This window comes from Maniola hyperantus, chromosome Z (assembly GCF_902806685.2).
Source record: "Maniola hyperantus chromosome Z, iAphHyp1.2, whole genome shotgun sequence".
Lineage (NCBI taxonomy): Eukaryota > Metazoa > Arthropoda > Insecta > Lepidoptera > Nymphalidae > Maniola > Maniola hyperantus.
The window spans coordinates 472,281-491,485 of record NC_048564.1 but is presented as its reverse complement, the minus strand read 5'-3'; the positions used below and the strand labels follow the sequence as shown (position 1 = coordinate 491,485).

At 38.7% G+C, this 19,205-nt stretch overlaps 1 protein-coding gene across 3 annotated transcripts in view; it reads left to right on the top strand.

Annotated features, from left to right (window-relative positions):
• Positions 1 to 698: 698 nt before the first annotated feature.
• The window catches only part of Gyf (GIGYF family protein Gyf), a 48,648-nt gene continuing 30,141 nt past the window's right edge, over positions 699 to 19,205 (top strand). The window contains exons 1-17 of one of the 3 annotated variants that reach the window (XM_069508961.1): positions 699 to 820; positions 4,855 to 5,154; positions 5,422 to 5,554; positions 7,676 to 7,830; positions 8,290 to 8,469; positions 8,964 to 9,082; positions 10,027 to 10,144; positions 10,701 to 10,810; positions 11,289 to 11,434; positions 11,789 to 12,014; positions 12,859 to 13,012; positions 13,567 to 13,853; positions 14,386 to 14,495; positions 16,012 to 16,206; positions 16,788 to 16,937; positions 17,442 to 17,471; positions 17,789 to 17,887. In XM_069508961.1, the coding sequence (XP_069365062.1) occupies positions 4,907 to 5,154; positions 5,422 to 5,554; positions 7,676 to 7,830; positions 8,290 to 8,469; positions 8,964 to 9,082; positions 10,027 to 10,144; positions 10,701 to 10,810; positions 11,289 to 11,434; positions 11,789 to 12,014; positions 12,859 to 13,012; positions 13,567 to 13,853; positions 14,386 to 14,495; positions 16,012 to 16,206; positions 16,788 to 16,937; positions 17,442 to 17,471; positions 17,789 to 17,887 (2,460 nt within the window). In that variant the 5' untranslated portion in view covers positions 699 to 820; positions 4,855 to 4,906. Of the gene's footprint in view, positions 821 to 4,854; positions 5,155 to 5,421; positions 5,555 to 7,675; positions 7,831 to 8,289; positions 8,470 to 8,963; positions 9,083 to 10,026; positions 10,145 to 10,700; positions 10,811 to 11,288; positions 11,435 to 11,788; positions 12,015 to 12,858; positions 13,013 to 13,566; positions 13,854 to 14,385; positions 14,496 to 16,011; positions 16,207 to 16,787; positions 16,938 to 17,441; positions 17,472 to 17,785; positions 17,888 to 19,205 lie in introns of all 3 variants that reach the window. The other 2 variants (XM_069508960.1, XM_069508962.1) reach the window with 2 other exon arrangements.

The window sequence follows — 19,205 nt, the reverse complement described above, 5'->3', positions numbered from 1 at the left end:
TCGTACCCATTGCTATCGAGCTGAGCTACAATCGATACATCCATATCTCGATCCATATTAGGTAATTATATCGATATATCAATGAATCTATATAACTATGATTGAAAAGGTATAAAAATCGATATTTTTGTCGGACCGACAAACAATTTAAAAATCTACCAAAATTTTTACTTTTACTATATTTTCGTGCAAAATATCGATACTCGATGGGCTCAAAAAGGCTAGAACCCAGAGTTGTACCACACTAATATAGATAGGAAAATATTACAATAAAACCATAATAAAACCTAAAGCCTTATCGAATTACTATACAAATCATGCCCGCGTGGAAGATCTGTCCAAGAATACTGGTGCAATACCACGTGCAATATATCGATATATTTTTGTGATAATTTTAATAATAAGTTATATTTTTTGTAAATATAATTTTTTTTATTGATTAGTTTTTCTGTATGTTTTATAGACTAGAGATAGACTACATAATTAGTTATCTATATTTTTTGGCACTTCCGGCCACAGACCAGTAATCCGGAACTTCCGGCTGTCGAGTCTCGAGTCCTCAGAAAAGCCTCAGAACTACCTACTCTGAGCTGAGCAAGACTCTGAGGAACAGCTCGAGTCGCTGCAAAGTAGGTACCTACCACAGGTAAAAAATCTGCAGGAACTGGATGTTGGTAGCATTGATTGTTTATGGCTCATGAAATGCGATGGTTGCCGTTGACATTCTTTGAAGGATTTGTTGGTCCGCCATATTTCATTATTTTCTTCATCTTGTCGACGTGCGCGGTGTGCGTTTGTGAAATCCTGTCGCTGCCATAAGGTAGGTAATTATAATTTCACTATCACAACATCAAACTTATTTCGGTTGGAATATTTTATTCAGAAATAGGTTAGTGTGGCAGTTTATTACATTTGTATTAGTACAGGTTCTCAATTTTTATCTGCCACCTTGACTCTTGGAGTCTTGGATAGAGGTACATTTTGTAACAAACAGGATTGGAGTCGCAGTACGCACGACGCCCAAACATGCTGCAATCAACGTTCTAAATCATTATAGATAAGCACTACGCGAAGAAAAATAAAGTTTACATAATTTCATCGCGTATTTTTGTATAAACTACGGCCGTAAACGAAAACTTTGTGCTGGGTGTAAGTAGGTAAAGTACCTGCATGGATGCAATAATCCGTTGTTTAGGTGTAGTCATCCGGTCTAATAAAACAACTTATTCTTATGAGACAGTGGATTTTTATGTAAAACTTATTAAAACGTTCATTAATTATTGTTATCGCCACTTACGAATTTACAGTAGGTATTTTTTGAGTGTAATTTAACATTCGTACTAAAACGCGCATCAAATACAAAAGAAGTGGTCAAAGTTATTTTGCTGTATATGTAGCTGTTTGGTTGCTCTGAGAATTTACTGCAGCGAATTCATAAAGTAGGTAGGTATATTTGTCTGAATTAGGTACAGTTCAGTAATTTGTTATTATTATTAATTTAAAAGATATCACAAATTTTATTATTATGATTTATAAAGTTTTTTTAGTAAGTAATAGTAAGTAATACACCAAAATTCATCAAAATTATGACAAAACTATTTCCTTATTAGTGTATATATATAATTCCTGTATACAGTTTGATACATTTTGCTTTAGGGCTCAACTAGTCACTTGCTGTCCAGTTCCAATTTATTATTTACTAGCTTATGCTCGCGACTTCGTCCTCGTGGACTACCCAAATTTCAAACTCCTATTTCACCACCTTAGGGGTTAAATTTTCTAAAATCTTTTCTTAGCGGATGCCTACGTCATAAAAGCTAACTGCATGCCAAATTTCAACCCGATCCGTCCAGTAGTTTGAGCTGTGCGTTGATAGATCAGTCAGTCAGTCAGTCAGTCACCTTTTCCTTTTATATATTTAGAAGATTATTACATTTGCTAAACGGTAAACTGACTGACTGACATATCAACATGCCAGCTCTGAACCGAAAACTGACTGATTGCCATATCAACATATAGCTCTAGACTGTAGACTATAGGACTCCTAGAAACTGTCTATCAGCAATCCCATTTCCTCTACTAAGGACAAAAATTGCACCTGAGCGGAGCCAGGGTGGTTTGCTAGTTATCTATAATGTAACACACCTAAAGATGTTTGACATATTCACAATATTTTTATTATTATTGGCCCAGGTAGCCTGAAAGAGATTATTTTTAGTGATAAGGCCCACCTATTGTATAGCTCCTTTCTATTATTTTTAGGCTTTTTATTATAGCTCCTTTTTATTATTGGTTTTTTCATTTGCATGTAATGTACTTTACTACTTACAGTACGCTGCAGAAAGTAATGTGCATCGACCTTTAGAATTTCGCGTTGTTTCTGTCACTCATATCTATGTGACGTTTTGATTGTCTCAACGACAGAGACAATGCTTTACAAGACAGCTATCTCTTTCTTAAGGTCAATGTGCATTATTTTCTGCCATATACTGTATATTATTTTGGTGTACAATGAAGTCTATTTTAATTTAATTTTAAAAAGAAAAGTGGGTTTAGTTAAAAAAAATTATCAAGTGAGTCAGACCCACACACAAATGTTATGTACCATCATACAAGACTAACATGCAATCTTTAAATTTGTATGGCAGCCATTTTGAAATTCGACATTTTAGTTTTTATTATTTGTTGTACAGTGGCAATAGAAATACACACTGAAAATTTGAACACTACCTATTCGATCATGAGATGCATCGTACTGACAGACAGATGGACGGACAGATAGATGGACAAGGCACCTTGCTTACTAATAGGGTCCCGCTGACATCCTTCGGGTACGGAACCTAAAAAGTAAAGCTATCACTTGGTGAAAAGTTAATGCTATGAAGAATTGGAAAAAGACAATGCTGAAATTTCATAGAAAAATTTACACCAATCAAAATAATTTATATATAGTATGACAGATAAATAGAAGGTCACAAATATGAATTTAGTTTTGCCGAAATACACATTTGGTTTCATGTTACTCCAAATTCACACATTTTGCAGTTTAGGCTGTAAATAAGTGATTTAATGAGTAATTAATATTTAGTTAAGTAAGCTAGTCATTGGCCTCTCTGCTGGTTTTGCTGATAGTGAAGGATTGTTATACCTATAGTATGCAACAGGTTGAGATAGCAATCAGGGTGGGGACGCCCTGCACACCCGCCCAGCCCCCTTTCAGCTTTTATAAAATAATGGTTTGCCACGCGCTGGCTCTCTCTCTCTCTCTCTCTCTATAACTTTCACTGAACAACAAAAAAGTTTTAAATAATAATATGTCAAATGCTTGCATAGTTTTAATGAGTCAGGGTTGTAATACAGCTTGTTACAGTAAAAGTAAATGAGTAGGTTGTAGGCTCCATGAGGGGGTGGTAGGAAATGGTACCAGCAAGGAAATACAATTTCTATCTAATAACTTCCTGATGAGCTTGAGATTTGAAATTTTAAACATAGATAGGAACAACTTATGTTATAGAAGCTGTCCCACCGCCTCTTGCTGGGCCTCATTAATTGCCCCTATGTTTATGTTTCGAATAGTTAGTAGGTACCTATCAAGGGGCCTTTGTTTATATGACTTGCAAGTTGCCATAGCTGGAGATTGTTTATGTAAAATGTAATGGAGCTTTTATTATTTTCCTTTGTGACTCTTTCCACATACTCTAAGATAAGTTTTGTATATGTCAATATTGTATTATGATAATATTATAACTTGTGGCCTGAGATGTTTTAACCAGCCACGGGCAGACTTTTCTTAACACTCCACGCGATCACATGTGCACAGTGAATTCTAAGTGAAATATTTATATTCGATTTTCTCCATCCTGACCCACCTTCTGTTACACTTACTTCTTGTTTCTTTGTTGTTTTTTGTTTGTCTGTTCAGTCCAAATTTTGCAATCAATTTTAAACTAACTTCTCAATGAGCTTAGATATTTGATATTCTAAAGGTAGGTTGGAACTATATGACAATGCAATATAACTCACTTTCTTGTCACAGACATCGTTTGTCTGTTCAGCACAAATTTTGCAATTGATTTTACATCAACTTCTTGATGCTAGACTAGCTGCTGGAGGTTTGAAATTTTAAAAATAGATTGGAACTGGATGCCAGTGGGATCATAACTTGTCTCTGTTGTTTCTTGTTTGTTTGTCTGTTCAGTATGATTGCCTTGACGACCTAGAGGTTTAAAATTTTAAACATACATTAGAATTGGATGACAATGCAATGTTAACTCGCTTTTTGTCTCTCTGTTTGTTGGTTTGTTTGTCTGTTTAGTACAAATACTACACAGACAAACAAACCAACAAATAGAGACTAAAGAGTACTTACAAAATAGTTATAGTTTGTTATGAGAATACTTGTAAGATTTAAAACACAAATCGTGGGGTTGTATGCAATTTAGATAAATAATAAACAATATAGTGAGTAGCTGTTGTTGAGAAGCAACTCTCACGATTCATATCAATTTTGCACAGTAACTAAATTGTTTGTGATTCAGGTGTCACTCAAGCATTAATTGTATCTATTGCATGCATGCAACGTTTTTCGTTTTAAATCTTAAAAGTAATTACATGGTGAAGCATAATAATTATTTTAAAGCCACAAAGCAAAATAAGAAGAAAAAGATAATAATTATTTTATAGTTTATACTCCTTTTTTAAACGTGATCACTGATCATGGACAAAATTAGATAGCAATAATCAGAAAGCAAAATTTGACGTTATGTAGTTATGCAATAGGTACATAAGTAATGCTACTATTACACTACCTTGGGAGCTCCTGAATGCAAAGCTGATTGTTTCCATTGGTTGCAGTTGCCGCTGTGTCCAGTACATCGTCGAATCTCTCACTTCGAAAAAATCAAAAATGGGAGACCGCAAAAACCCAATCATGTTTGGCCCAGATTGGTTAAGAAATTTGGACCCTAGCGAATCGAGCGCTAGCAGATCAAACGCGAGGTCCGGCTCCAGGTCCGGTGCGCAGTCAGCGGAGCCAGGGGGGCAGAGCTCCTCGGCCTCCGCGAGCCCTCCCACAGGCCCAGCTGCACCCACAGCCGGCATTTCGAGGACACGAACCACCACTCGCCCATCGTTAGCACGTCTTGCAAAACAACGGTAAGCTTTTTATCTTCTTTTTGAGCAGGTTTCCACAACCGTTTCTGTTTATTGTGCGTGCGTGTTTACTTCAGCCATCCAAGCTCGCTCCTGAAGCCAAGAGCTTCCAGCCAGACAGGCTTCCCGGAGCGAAGCCACAAGTTACAATGATAAGCTATTATCATTACTAGTCTAATGACTCCGCAACGGGGCAGACGGCATACACTACATTCATCGCATTTATAATAAGGGTACTGATTGTTGTAATTATTATTTTTGTTCATACAGGTATGGGCGCGAGGAACTGTTAGCTTTGTATGAGAGAAGTGGTGACCCTCCGGAGGAGTTGCTTTCAAATGACATTTTGTACCAGGCAAGAGAGAGAAAGCCTATAGCGTTGTTATCTTTTGAGGAGGAGGTGGTAAGAATAGAGTAATGTAGAATAGAGTAGAATTTAACATAAGCTTTTTTTAAATTTCCATTAAGAAAGAAAGAAAAAAACACGTTTATTTATACAACTGTGCCACACATCACAACTTAAAGCTAAGAGCTGGTTATTCCGGCCCTTCTTCCACCTGAGAACAAGCAAAAGAAGCGCCGGAACAAACTGTCATGTCATGTCATGTCATTACTAAAACACTGTGGCTAATTCCATTGTACACACTCTCTAAACTAAAATGTCACATCTAAATCTATTGCTATCTTTTTCATAATGTTGTTTGCGGAAAAGGATGGCACTAGATTTAGAGCTGTTAATTTAGTTTAGTTTAGCGATTGTGTACAAGAGAATCGGCCCTATTGTAAGCCATAATATACCAAGAGTGTTTTTGTTTTTTTTATTACTGACCAGATGATGTCTGCAACTTCGTTCGAGTGAATTCAGTTTTTCTTAAAATCCTGTCAAAACTTGTGGAATAGAATATATTTTTATTCAAATAAACTTTTAAAAGTACTTTTGTATCGTCGAAATAATTTACGACTGGTCGGTTGATTTTCCAGGATAAAAAATATCCTAGATAAACACACTTTCGCATTTATAGTGGTAACTGGTAAGTATAATAACGGTAAAATAATATTAATAAGCATGGATGTAAATGACCATTCATTGTGAACGTCCCTGTCTGTAGTGGTTCCTTTTGTTTAAGATCGCGTTCGCGGGAGAGCTTTAAACGCTTTAAAGCGCATCGTTTTTTATTCTACCTTTGGATTTCAGAGATCGGTTCGACGGTCTTGGCCTCCTCTGTGAACGAGTTCTAATGTTTGACGCTGTGTTTTCAACTTAACAAATGTTACTTCAGTTTACCCATCTTAATCAAAAAATAGGGAAGGCTTAATATTGTCGTTTTAACACAATTGTTAATTTAAAAATTCACACTAGGGGCTTGTAGTTTATATGTTTAGACGAAATATGCATGCATGATTATTAATTATGTTTTTATGTTTTACAAAAATCAATAAAATTCGCAAATAAATCATGTCCTGATAGTAACGATGGATATATTATATGCATTATTTTTAGATACGAAAAATACGAGACTTAAAAGTAGACCCTAAATTGTAGGGACGGAACACCACGGACGGCACACGTAATGGCCAGAGTTCTTGTTTGATGATATAATTTTGCGCCTGTTTCCCAATTGTCTATATTGACATATGTCAATGCATCAAGATAACACGGTCTATATAATATAATTTGGAAGACCCCCCGCTAGGTGGACGGACGACATCAGATGAGTCGCAGGGAGCCGCTGGATTCAGGCGGCGCGAGACCGTGGCGTGTGGAAGTCCCTACAATTATAGACCTATGTCCAGCAGTGGACGTCTATTGTTTGGTGATGATGATGATATATAATGTGAGGAACTGGCGAAGAAAACTGACTTTTATTCAATGGGCCTTACCCATTGAATACGAACTCATTTCCTAGCAAAACGGTCTTAAACTGCGCTAACATTGACTGCAAAGTTTGTTAAAAGTTGTTGTAAGTTAAAACGTTACAATTTATATTAAAATTTCAACAACTTTAATTCAGTATTTTGCTCCTCGTGTTAAGTATATTTCGTGTAATCACGCAGCTTTGTTCGCCAGCTCGTCATAACTATTATGATTATAAGGGGGATGTTTAGCTCCAAAAAACGATATATTTTTTTCAATATAGTTGCTCATAAAGTTTTTTAAGTGTATCCTGTATTCTTACTCTCTGTAAATCTATTAACAATAAAGTTATTTTAAATTTAAATTTAAATAAAATAGTTCACTTTCAATGCTAGTAAACATGGCTTGTAAGATAAATTTACAACACGTGGACAATAAAATGGAATTAATTCCACCCGATATTTTGAATGAGGTTTGAAATCGCATATAATGGTCTTTTGGTTTTTAGAACTCTTGTTTATTTACTTGTTTTCTCACAACTGAAAAACGTCGTATGATACACAGGCGTTAAGTTACAAGTCGTTTGTAATAACCTACTTACCGCCCTCGTATCACATTGTACAATTGGTAGACGAGGGGTGCCCTTATTCAACTAGTGCGGCATTGCAGCGCGAGAACGCGGGGCAGCGAGGCGGCTCGGCAGGTCCGCAGCCGACGGAGCGCTTCGGCGGCGTCAGAGGCGCGGCCCGCGTATCCGTGCCCACCGAACCCCGCGGCCGCGCACGCTTGCCATTCATTCGTCACACTAGCCAACCAGTCGGCAGGTATGAACAACTATACTGTGTGTTTTTTTAACTAGGACGGTATGGGGAAATCCATAAAAATAGAGCGTGGATTTGACCTGCAGCTCGTCCCAGCAACGCACAGGACGGCAAATACTTTTTTATACATGGCATGATATTGTATATCAAATGTTTGAAAAGAGCAATTGCCGAATTTCTTGCTGATTCTTCTCGGTAGGAAAGGCATTCCGAACCAGTGGTAGATGCATCCGACGATTCGAAAGTACTTGTGAAAGTTTACTTGAATAAATTATTTATTATTATTATAGGAGATACAGGGAAACTGTTTTAGGAAACATTGTTTTTTTTTTAAGAAACAATTTTGGCATAGTAAGTTTTTTGGTCAAGCGTGTGTTGTCCAAAAAAAAATCAATAATTTTTTTTAAATGTCGATCGACTCACTTTCATGTAAGGATCATTTCATTGTATCTCAAGTGGCAGTGGTACACCTGGCAGGGTTTCCGCGCCGTCACACCCAGCAAACGTGCGCACGGCCGGGTTCAGTGCGGAGCCGGACGAGGAGCCGGCGCCGCCGCGCGCCTGGGCAGCGAGCAACGGCGGACTGCAAACAAACAGAGCCGGGGACCAACCAGAATGGTCTCAAAGTAAACTATTCCGCAGGTAATGTAATAAACAATCTTTAAGATAATATAATGTTTTAATTTTAAGTTCTCACGGGCCATTGACATGACAATTCTTATTTTGTATGGACTATATCAATTTCTGGCATGCAAGGTTATGGTCATTATTAGTCAAAGTCAAAGTCAAATAATTTATTTAAAATAGGTAATAAATTACACTTTTTTATTATTTTTTATTTCATTTTAAACAATATACACTTACAGCCTAAACCAAATCGTGTACATGCAAAGTTGTTAAAAGCTAATTACACTTTTTGATGGTCGGTTGTTAGATTTCATCATTATTACAGTTCATTCAATGTTAATTAATTGTATGCTATTACAAGTTTATCTGTTTCAAACAGTGTTCACAACACCTTGTTGCTCAGAGCGAATGCATTCACCACCATAAGCTCCAGTCTTTGTGATCAAGTGGAACTCGGGACCTCCCACTACGAGATCACATTAAACTTAGATTACTCTGTTTGTTCTCAGACGGCCAAATAACCTTACGAATTGGCGTCAGACGTCGAGAGAAGAAAATGAAGAGTGGAGAAACAATGACACTGTAGTCACTGGACGAGCAAACACGCGCTCCACTTCTGCACAATGGTGTAAGAAAGTCGTAAACCTGTGTAAATACTGTAAACATAATTCCAGATGCAGTTTTAACTATTTTGTTTTTTTCCTAAAATTAAGTTGATGAAGTAATAGTTCATTGGAAGAAGAATTATTAATTATTGTTATTTATCAAGTATTACTTAGCAATCATTTATATTATCAATTTTTTAAATTCATTCGATTCAATCGTTGTTTATCGTTTCCTTACAAATGACAGAACAGTACTATATAAGTCTCGGCTGAAATAGCAATTAATAGTAACACTAGCGAAGCTGAAGTGCGAAGTGCGTTGCTGGCAAAACACATAGTTTGGAAAACCGATAGACGTTGGGGTCTCTACGTGCCGGACTGGTGACCTCGCACCGGAATAGCGCAACGTGGAAGACCCCCACTAGGTGGATGGACGACATCAGACGAGTCGCAGGGAGCCGCTGGATGGCGAGACCGTGACGTGTGGAAGCCCTACAGGAGACCTGTGTCCAGCGGTGGACATCTATCGGTTGTTGGTAATGATGTGCCTTGTTCAGCTTAAGAGGACTCCGCTGGCAACTAGATCTTTTAAAATGACAATATCATTCGGCCGTAAGTTATTTTATTTCCAAACTATTTCTAAAAAACCGGCCAAGTGCGAGTCGAATGGTTCCTTACCATTATCTATAAAAACAAGGAAAAATATCTCGCTTGTTGTATGGGAGCTCGTTTAAATATTTATTTTATTCTGTTTTTTAGTATTTGTTGTTATAGCGGCAACAGAAATACATCATCTGGGAAACTTTAACCTCTCTTATTATCATGGTTCATGAGATACAGCTTGGTGACAGACGGACAGACGGACGGACAGTGGAGTCTTAGTAATAGGGTCCCCTAGGGTTTTACCCTTTGGGTAGGGAAACCTAAAAAGTAACATTGTTTGTGTTTAACATGGATTTTTGTACAGATCGGGAATGGAATGACAACGAGCGCAGGCCGGCCCCGGACCGCCCACAGTCCTGGAGTAACAACCGTCGCACGTGGAGCAATAATGACTCCCAAAACGAGGAAAACTTGCCCGAATGGTAAGTTTTATATTAATCCTAATCCGACTCAATCCTTTGTTTAAAACATGTAAATCTATTTATTTCATGTAGGACAACAGCTAGTGTGTGCTATGTTACGTCTGTGACGCTATCGCCAGTTCGGAATGTACATTCCACTGAGTAGAGCCGGCAAGAAACTCTGCAGTTGCTCTTTTCAAATCATAAAAAGTACAATATGTAGCAATACACTACACCATGTTGAAAGCTCTGCCGCTTGCTTCCATGCAACTTTGTCACTTTTTGATTTTGTTTGCATTTATAATATTAACTAGCTGATCCGCCCCGGCTTCCCTCGGGTGGAGTTTAAAAATTGAGGGGGAGGTTGAATTAAATTTTTCTCTTCGTAAGAACCATCCCTGTACTTCAAGGAATATTATGAAAAAAGAATTAGCGAAATCGGTTCAGCTGTTCTCGAGATTTGCGATGAGCAACACATTTAGTGATCATTTTTACAGATACAGATGTGGAATATTAGAGGGTATTCTGAACAAAAATCGTATTGTATGTGTATAGTTCACAATATAATTATCACCAGGGCTATAGACAATACAGAAGCTGGTGCAGGTAGTTTTGACTCGTCGGGCGCCTTCCATGGCTATAACGGTGACGACAACAACCTGCCGAGGACTCAGGACTCCAACCACGGTGAGTTGATAGTGATGCAATCTATTTGCCCGACTGCGGCGAACACAGAGAGAACTAGAGGGAGGAAACTCTCCATTTGGTCCTGGATCGACTAGTCAAATATTAAGCTATGGTTTCGTGAAATTATAGAAAAATAGGACTATCTAGCTTTCAAATGTACTAACTATCTATCAAACTTACTTCAGGGTTCCCGACACTAAACTGTAAACCGACATTGTTGTGATAAATAAATTTTCATTTCATTTCAACTATCATTTGATGCCTGCCAGTGACGTCGAAGCCTCGACGTTTTGTTAGAAGTTCCCTAACTGTAGTGAACTGTGCCAAAGCCCAAAGGGAGGGTTAAGTGTTTGACCTGTATATATGTATGTCCAAAGAAGAAGAATAATTATATTTAAAATAAATTTTTAACACATATTTTCTTAAATAATTATATTTATGATATATGTTTAACACATATTTTGTTTATTTGTTCTAGAGTTAACCCGTTCGCACACGCACGCCGGATTTTCACGAGGCGCGGGCAGGCGCGAATCCGAAGAAGGGTCGGAGGAGTGGTGGGCCTCCGAAAAGGCCAAAAAATTGTCTCCCAAGCGCTTTGAGGCTGGCAGTGAAAAGAAAAAGGCACACTAATTTTTTCACCAAATATTATCTCCTCACGTTCCCTCCATTACCTCATTTTGTACCTGAGTAGCTTGTTTACAAAAATATAATTAGAAACCCGTTTCCAATATAGCAGTCCACTATGAAGACATCAATGACAACTGTCAAGCTTTGAAAATGTAATATCGAACTTGTTCTGAATTTTGAGATCACTTGTGGTTCTTTTTTGCATGTAATTCTTGTAGATTTGGTGGTTTTCTAACAAAGTAAAAACATTTAAATACTAAATACTTAAATAAAATCTGTTTCTATTACTAGACCAATGAGGTAGATTATTATTTCAACGAGCCACTTTAAATCAAAGTCTCTCGTCAGGTACAGGAAGCCCCGTCCTCCGCACCACAAGCAAGCGCTAACTCAACTGGAGTCGCACAAGACGAAGAGGGAGTCCCCGCAGACCAGACTGAAGAACGCGTAGAGGAGAACCCGCAGCCGTCAACTAGCCGGGACTCGTCGGAGCAGCGCGACCAGAGCGCCCCCCACGCTCCCACATTCAAAGATAACGCAAAGCCGGCTCCCCCATCGCGCCCTAGCTCTACAAGTATGAATCTCTCTAATTTCATCTCTACATTTTAGCTCTGTTGAGAATATTAACTGGTGGACGGTTTCTGTTTTGTTCCTAAAATGTAGTCACTTTTTTTAAATTCATGGACTTGTCTGCAATCAGACCTGCAGGCAAGTGATAAGCCTAAGATGGAGTGCGCTCACATAGGACATGCCTATTCATTCTTGACATACAGTACTACCACTTTTATAAATTAAGCCGATGTACTTGCACAGAAATATTATTTTGGAATGTGCTAAAATATCTCGGTCCATCGTAGCGCGCTTCCGTCCGCTATTGGCCTACGCGCCATGTATGGTACGCGAGGATTGAGAAAGATTTAATATTCGCGTGCTAGTCTATGAAATAAATCAAAATTAATTTATTTCATGTAGGAATAGTGTATGTTATGCTACGTCTGTGACTCTACCGCCGGTTCGGAATGCAGATTCTACTGAGAGAAGACTGAACCGGCGAGAAACTCATCAGTTTATTATGTTACAAAACACTACCCACTGAAAGCTCCGCCGGTCGCTTCCAAATTAATCGGAGGTCGGAGGTTCGATCCCGGGCACGCACCTCTAACTTTTCGGAGTTATGTGCGTTTTAAGTAATTAAATATCACTTATGCTTTAACGGTGAAGGAAAACATCGTGAGGAAACCTGTATGCCTGAGAGTTCTCCATAATGTTCTCAAAGGTGTGTGAAGTCTACCAACCCGCACATGGCCAAAACCCATCTCTGAGAGGAGACCCGTGCTCTGTAGTGAGCCGGCGATGGGTTGATCACGATATTCACGAGCCACTGAACTTTCCGCCGGTCACTATACATTGTTTTGTAGGTTTTGACAAAGAAGACGGCCGGGCTACCAGTCTAGTAAGAAACTACCGGTCGGTCATGCTGAACAAGAACGACGGCTTGCGGCAACAGCATCAGAACTTCGTCTACCCGAATGGCGAAAATTTGTACAGTTTTTTCACCGGGCTAATGCAGAAGTGAGTATTTTTAATGTTCTGTGGCCCCTAGAGTCTGATTTTTACCCCCGTCAAAATAATTTATCATATGTACGATTTTAGCAATCTCTGTAAGTCTTTTTGTTCCACTTTACCTTTAGTGCCTTAACTGATGATCTGATTTTGACGAATGAGGTATCAATAGATCTGTTATTATGGTCCGGGTGAAATTGAAAACTTATAATATGTAATGGAATAATTTATGTAGAATAAAATGTAAAATATTTTTTTAAACTTGATAACAATATCATGATAAATAAATACGACAATAACTATCCTACTCGTAATACATACAATATGCGTGCCATTCTGTCGAAGTTTAGTTTAGTTTCACTTGTACCGCGCGAGAACTGATATAGGCTTGTGTATACCTAACAGTAGGAGAGGATGCAGCCTAAGTGGAGCGCGCTTGCCTACAAGGTGCAGCCTAGTCGCTAAAAATATAGCTAGCGGGGAAAACAGAAGCCGGAAGGGCATTCCATATTCTAGCAGTGCATATTAGAAATAATGACGCAAACATGTTTTTTTAAAATTAGCAATGATGTCCAACCCAATGACTTGCTGATGCAAGTTGCGTTGTCGTCAATGAACTGCGCATTGACGGAGACGTTGAACGAGACGAAGACCGACTTGGAGAATCCGATCATACCCCCGTCGCCGTTTGCACCGAGCATGGACGTCGGAATGGCCCCCGGGTTCCAGCACTTGCTCGCGCATAACCACGCCCCAGGGTTCGGGAACAACGGAGCAGCGGCTAGACCGAGTACAATAGGAGTCCAAAACTCTGCCTTGAATTCCGCCCTGGGCCTGCCTGGCATTACAGGTCACTAAACAATATCTCATAATATGTTCTTTAAGTTTTATTTTTTAAATTCCATTACAAGTTAGCTCTCGACTGCAATCTCATCCGGTGTAAGTTATAATGCAGTCTAAGATGAAAGCAGGCTAGCTTAGAAGGGGTATAGCAGTTTTATTAAAGCCATACAGTTCCTATAGGGCATGTACGATGCCCTGTCACACCTAAGGAGGTAAAAGAGAGGGTTTCAAAGGAGATTTAGGGGAAAATGGGGTGCCCTGATATCATTCGTAACAGCCATACAAAAATATATTTCCAAAGCATTGCAAGTACGTCCTCAAAACAAAACAAACTTTTTGTAGAAGACCACTAAAATTTTGTCTTCAATTTAAAATTCAGTTTCCATACTTTTTTAGCAATATCAAAAAAAAATAAAAAATATGCAGATACTCTAGTCTAAGTTTAGAAAAAGACATCAGAATCGACGCCATTGTAGAGATCAAATAAAAAAGTTTCTTTTTTTCTTTGTTGGTTGTATGGTCAATGGTCAATTGAACAGGCATGGTGATGCCACAACAAGCCCAAATAGTTCAGCCGCAACAGCTGCCGGCGATGCGCCCGGTCCTGACAAGACAAGACAACTCATCACTATTCATGGACAATCCGCCGGTGAGAGATGTTTTTTTAAAATTGTATAGTTAGACCGCTACTTCGTATGCGTGGATTTAGTTTTTGCAAATCCCATGGGAACTCGTTAATTTTCCGGGATAAAAAGTAGCCTATGTCCTTCCCCGGGATATAAGCTAATTCTGTACCAAATTTCATCAAAATCGGTTGAACGGTTGGGCCGTGAAAAGCTAGCAGACAGACAGACAGACAGACACACACACACTTTCGCATTTATATTAGTATGGATGATAGGTTATGACGTGTCGCCACGTATCGCCTATGACTGCCTTTGTTCTTGAATATCATCATCATCATGATCAACGCATCGCCGGCTCACTGCTGAGCACAGGTCTCCGCTTGGAATGAGCGGGGTTTGGCCATAATCCACCACGCTAGCTGAGTGCGGATTGGCACAACCTTTGAGAGACATTATAGAGAACTCTCGGGTATGTAGGTTTGACTACGATGTTTTCCTTCACCGTTAAAGCAAGTGATATTAATTGCTTAAAATGCATATAACTTTGAAAAGTTAGAGATGCGTGCTCGGGATCGAACCCCTAACCTCCCGAATAGGAGTCGTCTTAACCACTAGGCTGTCACAGCTTTTCATCATGTTATCCATACTAATATTATAAATGCGAAAGTGTGTCTGTCTGTCCATCTGTCTGCTTGCTAGCTTTTCACGGCCCATCTGTTCAACCGATTTTGACGAAATTCAGCGATAGCTTGCATGCCGGGGAAGGACATAGGCTACTTTTTATCCCGGAAAATCAAAGATTTTCCGCGAGATTTTAAAGACTTAAATCCACCATCCAACACCATCTAGTTTCATATAAAAGGTGTTTATAACTATAGATACCTAATATTTTGTTTTATGGTAGTTTAGTAGTAACAAAAAGTAAAGAAAACAAGCAACTGCAATCAAAAAAACTATAATTTTATAAGATTAATTTTCCTAATCAATAAACTAGCACAATACAGTTGTAGGAGTAGTAGTAGACAGTAAAAATTGAATTTTATTTCGATTGTTTTAGAGTGTAATTTTGTTTGTGTAAATATAAGTATCATGACGTCGACGCGATCTTGACGTTTATACCCATCCCGAGATCTCCCAACGCGACTAAAGATGTTTTCACTGGAACAACAATTGGGTATTTGCTCTATTATAAACTAGGGTAAAAATAATGACGTTAACTGAAAAAACCAATTAAATCGATCAAATAACAAAAAAGTTACAAGCATTTAAATATTTCTGATTAGACAGAGATAGCGATATAGGATTTTGACGTCACACCTTACTAATGCCATAGTAGCTTCGTGCGGTTTCATACAAATTTTCGTTTAGCGAGAAAGGGATAGAATACCCTCCCACTCTAAAATTAAAATGCCTGTAACTTTGTAAATCTTTGTTGGATTTTAATATTTTTTTCAGCGTACGTCATTATTTTTATCCTAGTTTATAATAAAGTAATAATATTTATGAAAATCAAAAGTAGGAAAACAATTTTGTCTACAGCCGGCCTTGCCGACACCCGACGTAGCTCCCCCCGGCCAGAACACTCCACGGCCGTACTCTCGAGAACGTCCAGGAGTCAGCGATGTGGAGAAAACTATGAACTCCTTTTACGGCTCGATGATGCTTCAACATCATCGTCATTTCCGAACCGTGGAGGCGCAGCCGTACAACCAGTGGTTCTACACAGACCCCAACGTAAGTGTACGCCGTCATACAGTACTACTACGCCGATGCCATCCGTCCGCTGTCGGTTGTTGCGTACGGGCCATGAAATAAAAGGCAAGGCATTACATACGTGTGTATGTGTATGTTTGGACTGTGCGAGTGTTTGTATATACATTGAAGGATTATTGTAAATGTAATTGGTGTTAACAACTCCCCCGGCCTAGAGGCTTGTCCTCTAAGCAGAACGAATTGCGATAGCGTGATAAAATTGTAGCGTAAAAAAAATTAAAAAATAGTAATAATACAGGTAGTAGAGTTAATAACAGCCTATTGAGAAGGTAGAGAGCATCTTCTTCGCTCTGGGCGAAGGAAAAATTATAAAAACATTTTTATAGATAATCGCATGATCTACAATTTTGTCTAACCTATTTATTAAGATAAAACTTACCATTCAGCTGAAAAACGCAAATGCCCATATTTGTGAACTTTGACCTTGAATATTATTTTGCAAATGTCTAAGAAGAGCCCCCAACAAACTCAGCCGGTTATTATCACGCGAACGAAGTCGAAGGTAGCTAGGTTATTATACTTTGATGGTTATTTTGTTGCAGAATCGGGTCCAGGGGCCCTTCAGCAACACGGAGATGTTAAGTTGGTTCAACGCTGGATTCTTTAGCCCGGCTCTACTAGTCAGGCGCGCGTCTGAATCAGTGATGCGCCCCTTGGGCACTTATGGCCCTGTAGTGCCATTTTCTCATATGGTGAGTCATCATCATGATCAAAGTACGCCATCATCAACAGAGAGACGTCCACGGTCTTGTGCCGCCGCCATCCAGCGGTTTCCACACTCGTTTGTCGTCCGTCCACCTAGTCCACCACCGTCTTCCGGAGCGAGCCATTTTAGCACAAGGAACTCCAACGTCTATCGGTTTTTGAACTCTGTGCCCTGCCCATTGCCACTTCAGTTTCGGAATCCGTTGAGCTATGTCGGTTACTCTGGTTCTCTTAAGGATGTCCCCGTTTCTGATTTGGTCAAGTAGAGAAACTCCAAGCATAGCTCTACGAGCGCTGGGGAGCGCTTCTCTTATTTTCCTTGACTGACTGAAAAGATAAACAAACCACAGAAACCTCGCAGAAACACGCATGCTATGCGATTCGCCCGGCGCGTTAGACCTTCTGGTATTAGGTGATTTTGACTTAGATTATACGCAATACTATAAATATTGTTGGAGATTTTATTGATACATAATAATATATCGTTACAGGAGCCTCCGTACGTTCCGCACGCAATGGAAGTGAGTATACATTTTTCTTTCTATTTCATTGTTAAGTAAAAATTGATGACCATGAAGTTAAAACTGTAAAACGTTTCGTGATTTTTCACTTGGAGTGTGGTAGCGAGTGTTCATATGAAAAGGCTTTTCATGTGATTTTTACAGACTACTTGGCGAGTGTTAATATGAAAAGGCTTTTCATGTGATTTTTACAGACTACTTGGCGAGTGTTAATATGAAAAGGCTTTTCATGTGATTTTTCACAGTACCTGTTAAACGGTTATCTCTAAGAAGGGAAATGTTTAGCAATAGCCTAAAGTTGTCTCAAATTTCAGCAGACGCTGTGGGAAGACTCAGCAGTGTGGGCCAAGCAGAAGCAGCGAGCCCCCCGCGGCGATGACATCGTGAACAACTTGCCGCCCTTCTTCTGGGATGGGGTACGTACTCATTCTATTGCGAACGTAATACGAGTTTGGCGGTTTAAATCCAAATTATATTTAGCTTTTTAAACATTTTTATTGCACAGAGTAGGCATATGCCATTTAAAATATATATGTGTGTATATATACTTTTAAAAAGTAAGGACGAACTTATCACTAGTATCTCTAATATACAATTATTATATTGTAGATAACAGTACATACCACGATTAATTTGATATGCCGATATTTCGACTCAGTTGCTTGGGTCGCGGTCACGACGGACTGCAGTGCTGCGAGAGATGAAGTTCGAGCTGCCCATGCAGTATCGAACTACCAACTTTCTTGTTCTTTTCGCTGGAGCTTAACGAGCTAACCGAGACTTTGGATGTCGTTATCTACAATAATATAATATATCGTTTAACAACGAGATAAGTTTAAAATCATTAATCTCTAATATAGTTCTCGCACTTCACGAGTGCGAGTGGCTCATGCTTGTGTTTACGTCGTATCGGTATAAGTAAGGTATACTAAATATTGCGCGTTTGCGAGCGCTTGCTCGCGACTGATTGGTCCGACATTCACGCACGCATACTAACGCAAAGTCCATGTAGACGACTTAACCACAAGTAAAGTTCACGCGCGCTCCTGTACTGCAAGAACTATACCTTGTTAATTTTTGACATATTAAGCAGTGCGAATATTTAAATAAAAAAATCGGTCAAGTGCGTGTAAGACTCGCACACGAAGGGTTCCGTACTATCGTACAAGATATAAAACTTAAATGCAACACTGCAATTTAATAACCGACAGCGCTATCTACATTTGGTTTTAGTAAAGTACCAATTCTTGGTTTTTGGATTTTTTCCTTTTCTTATGCTATAAGACCTACCTTCCTGCCAAATTTCTTGATTCTAGGTCACCGGGAAGTACCCGAAATGTTTTGACTAACTTTTCTTGACAGACACGACAGACAAAACGAAATGATCCTATAAAGTATAAGGGTTCCCTTTTCGTCACACGGAAAAATCCTTATTATTTTAAAAAATGTTTATTATTTTATTTAAATGAAAGTACGTGTTTGCACGTGTATGTAGAGATAGATCTGTGCGTATATTTATATAATATATTGTATCTTATTGTGCGTATGGACACATACATATGTATGTATGTATTTAAAAAAGTTTTGGTTTTTGTATAAACTTAATGTTTAATATTTTACATTCATCCTCTCAGAGACCTACACAACAGACCCAACAACTTGAGACATCCCTAACTTTACTCTGTATTGCTATGCGTTATAATATCTGTATATAGTGATGTATTATTGATCTTA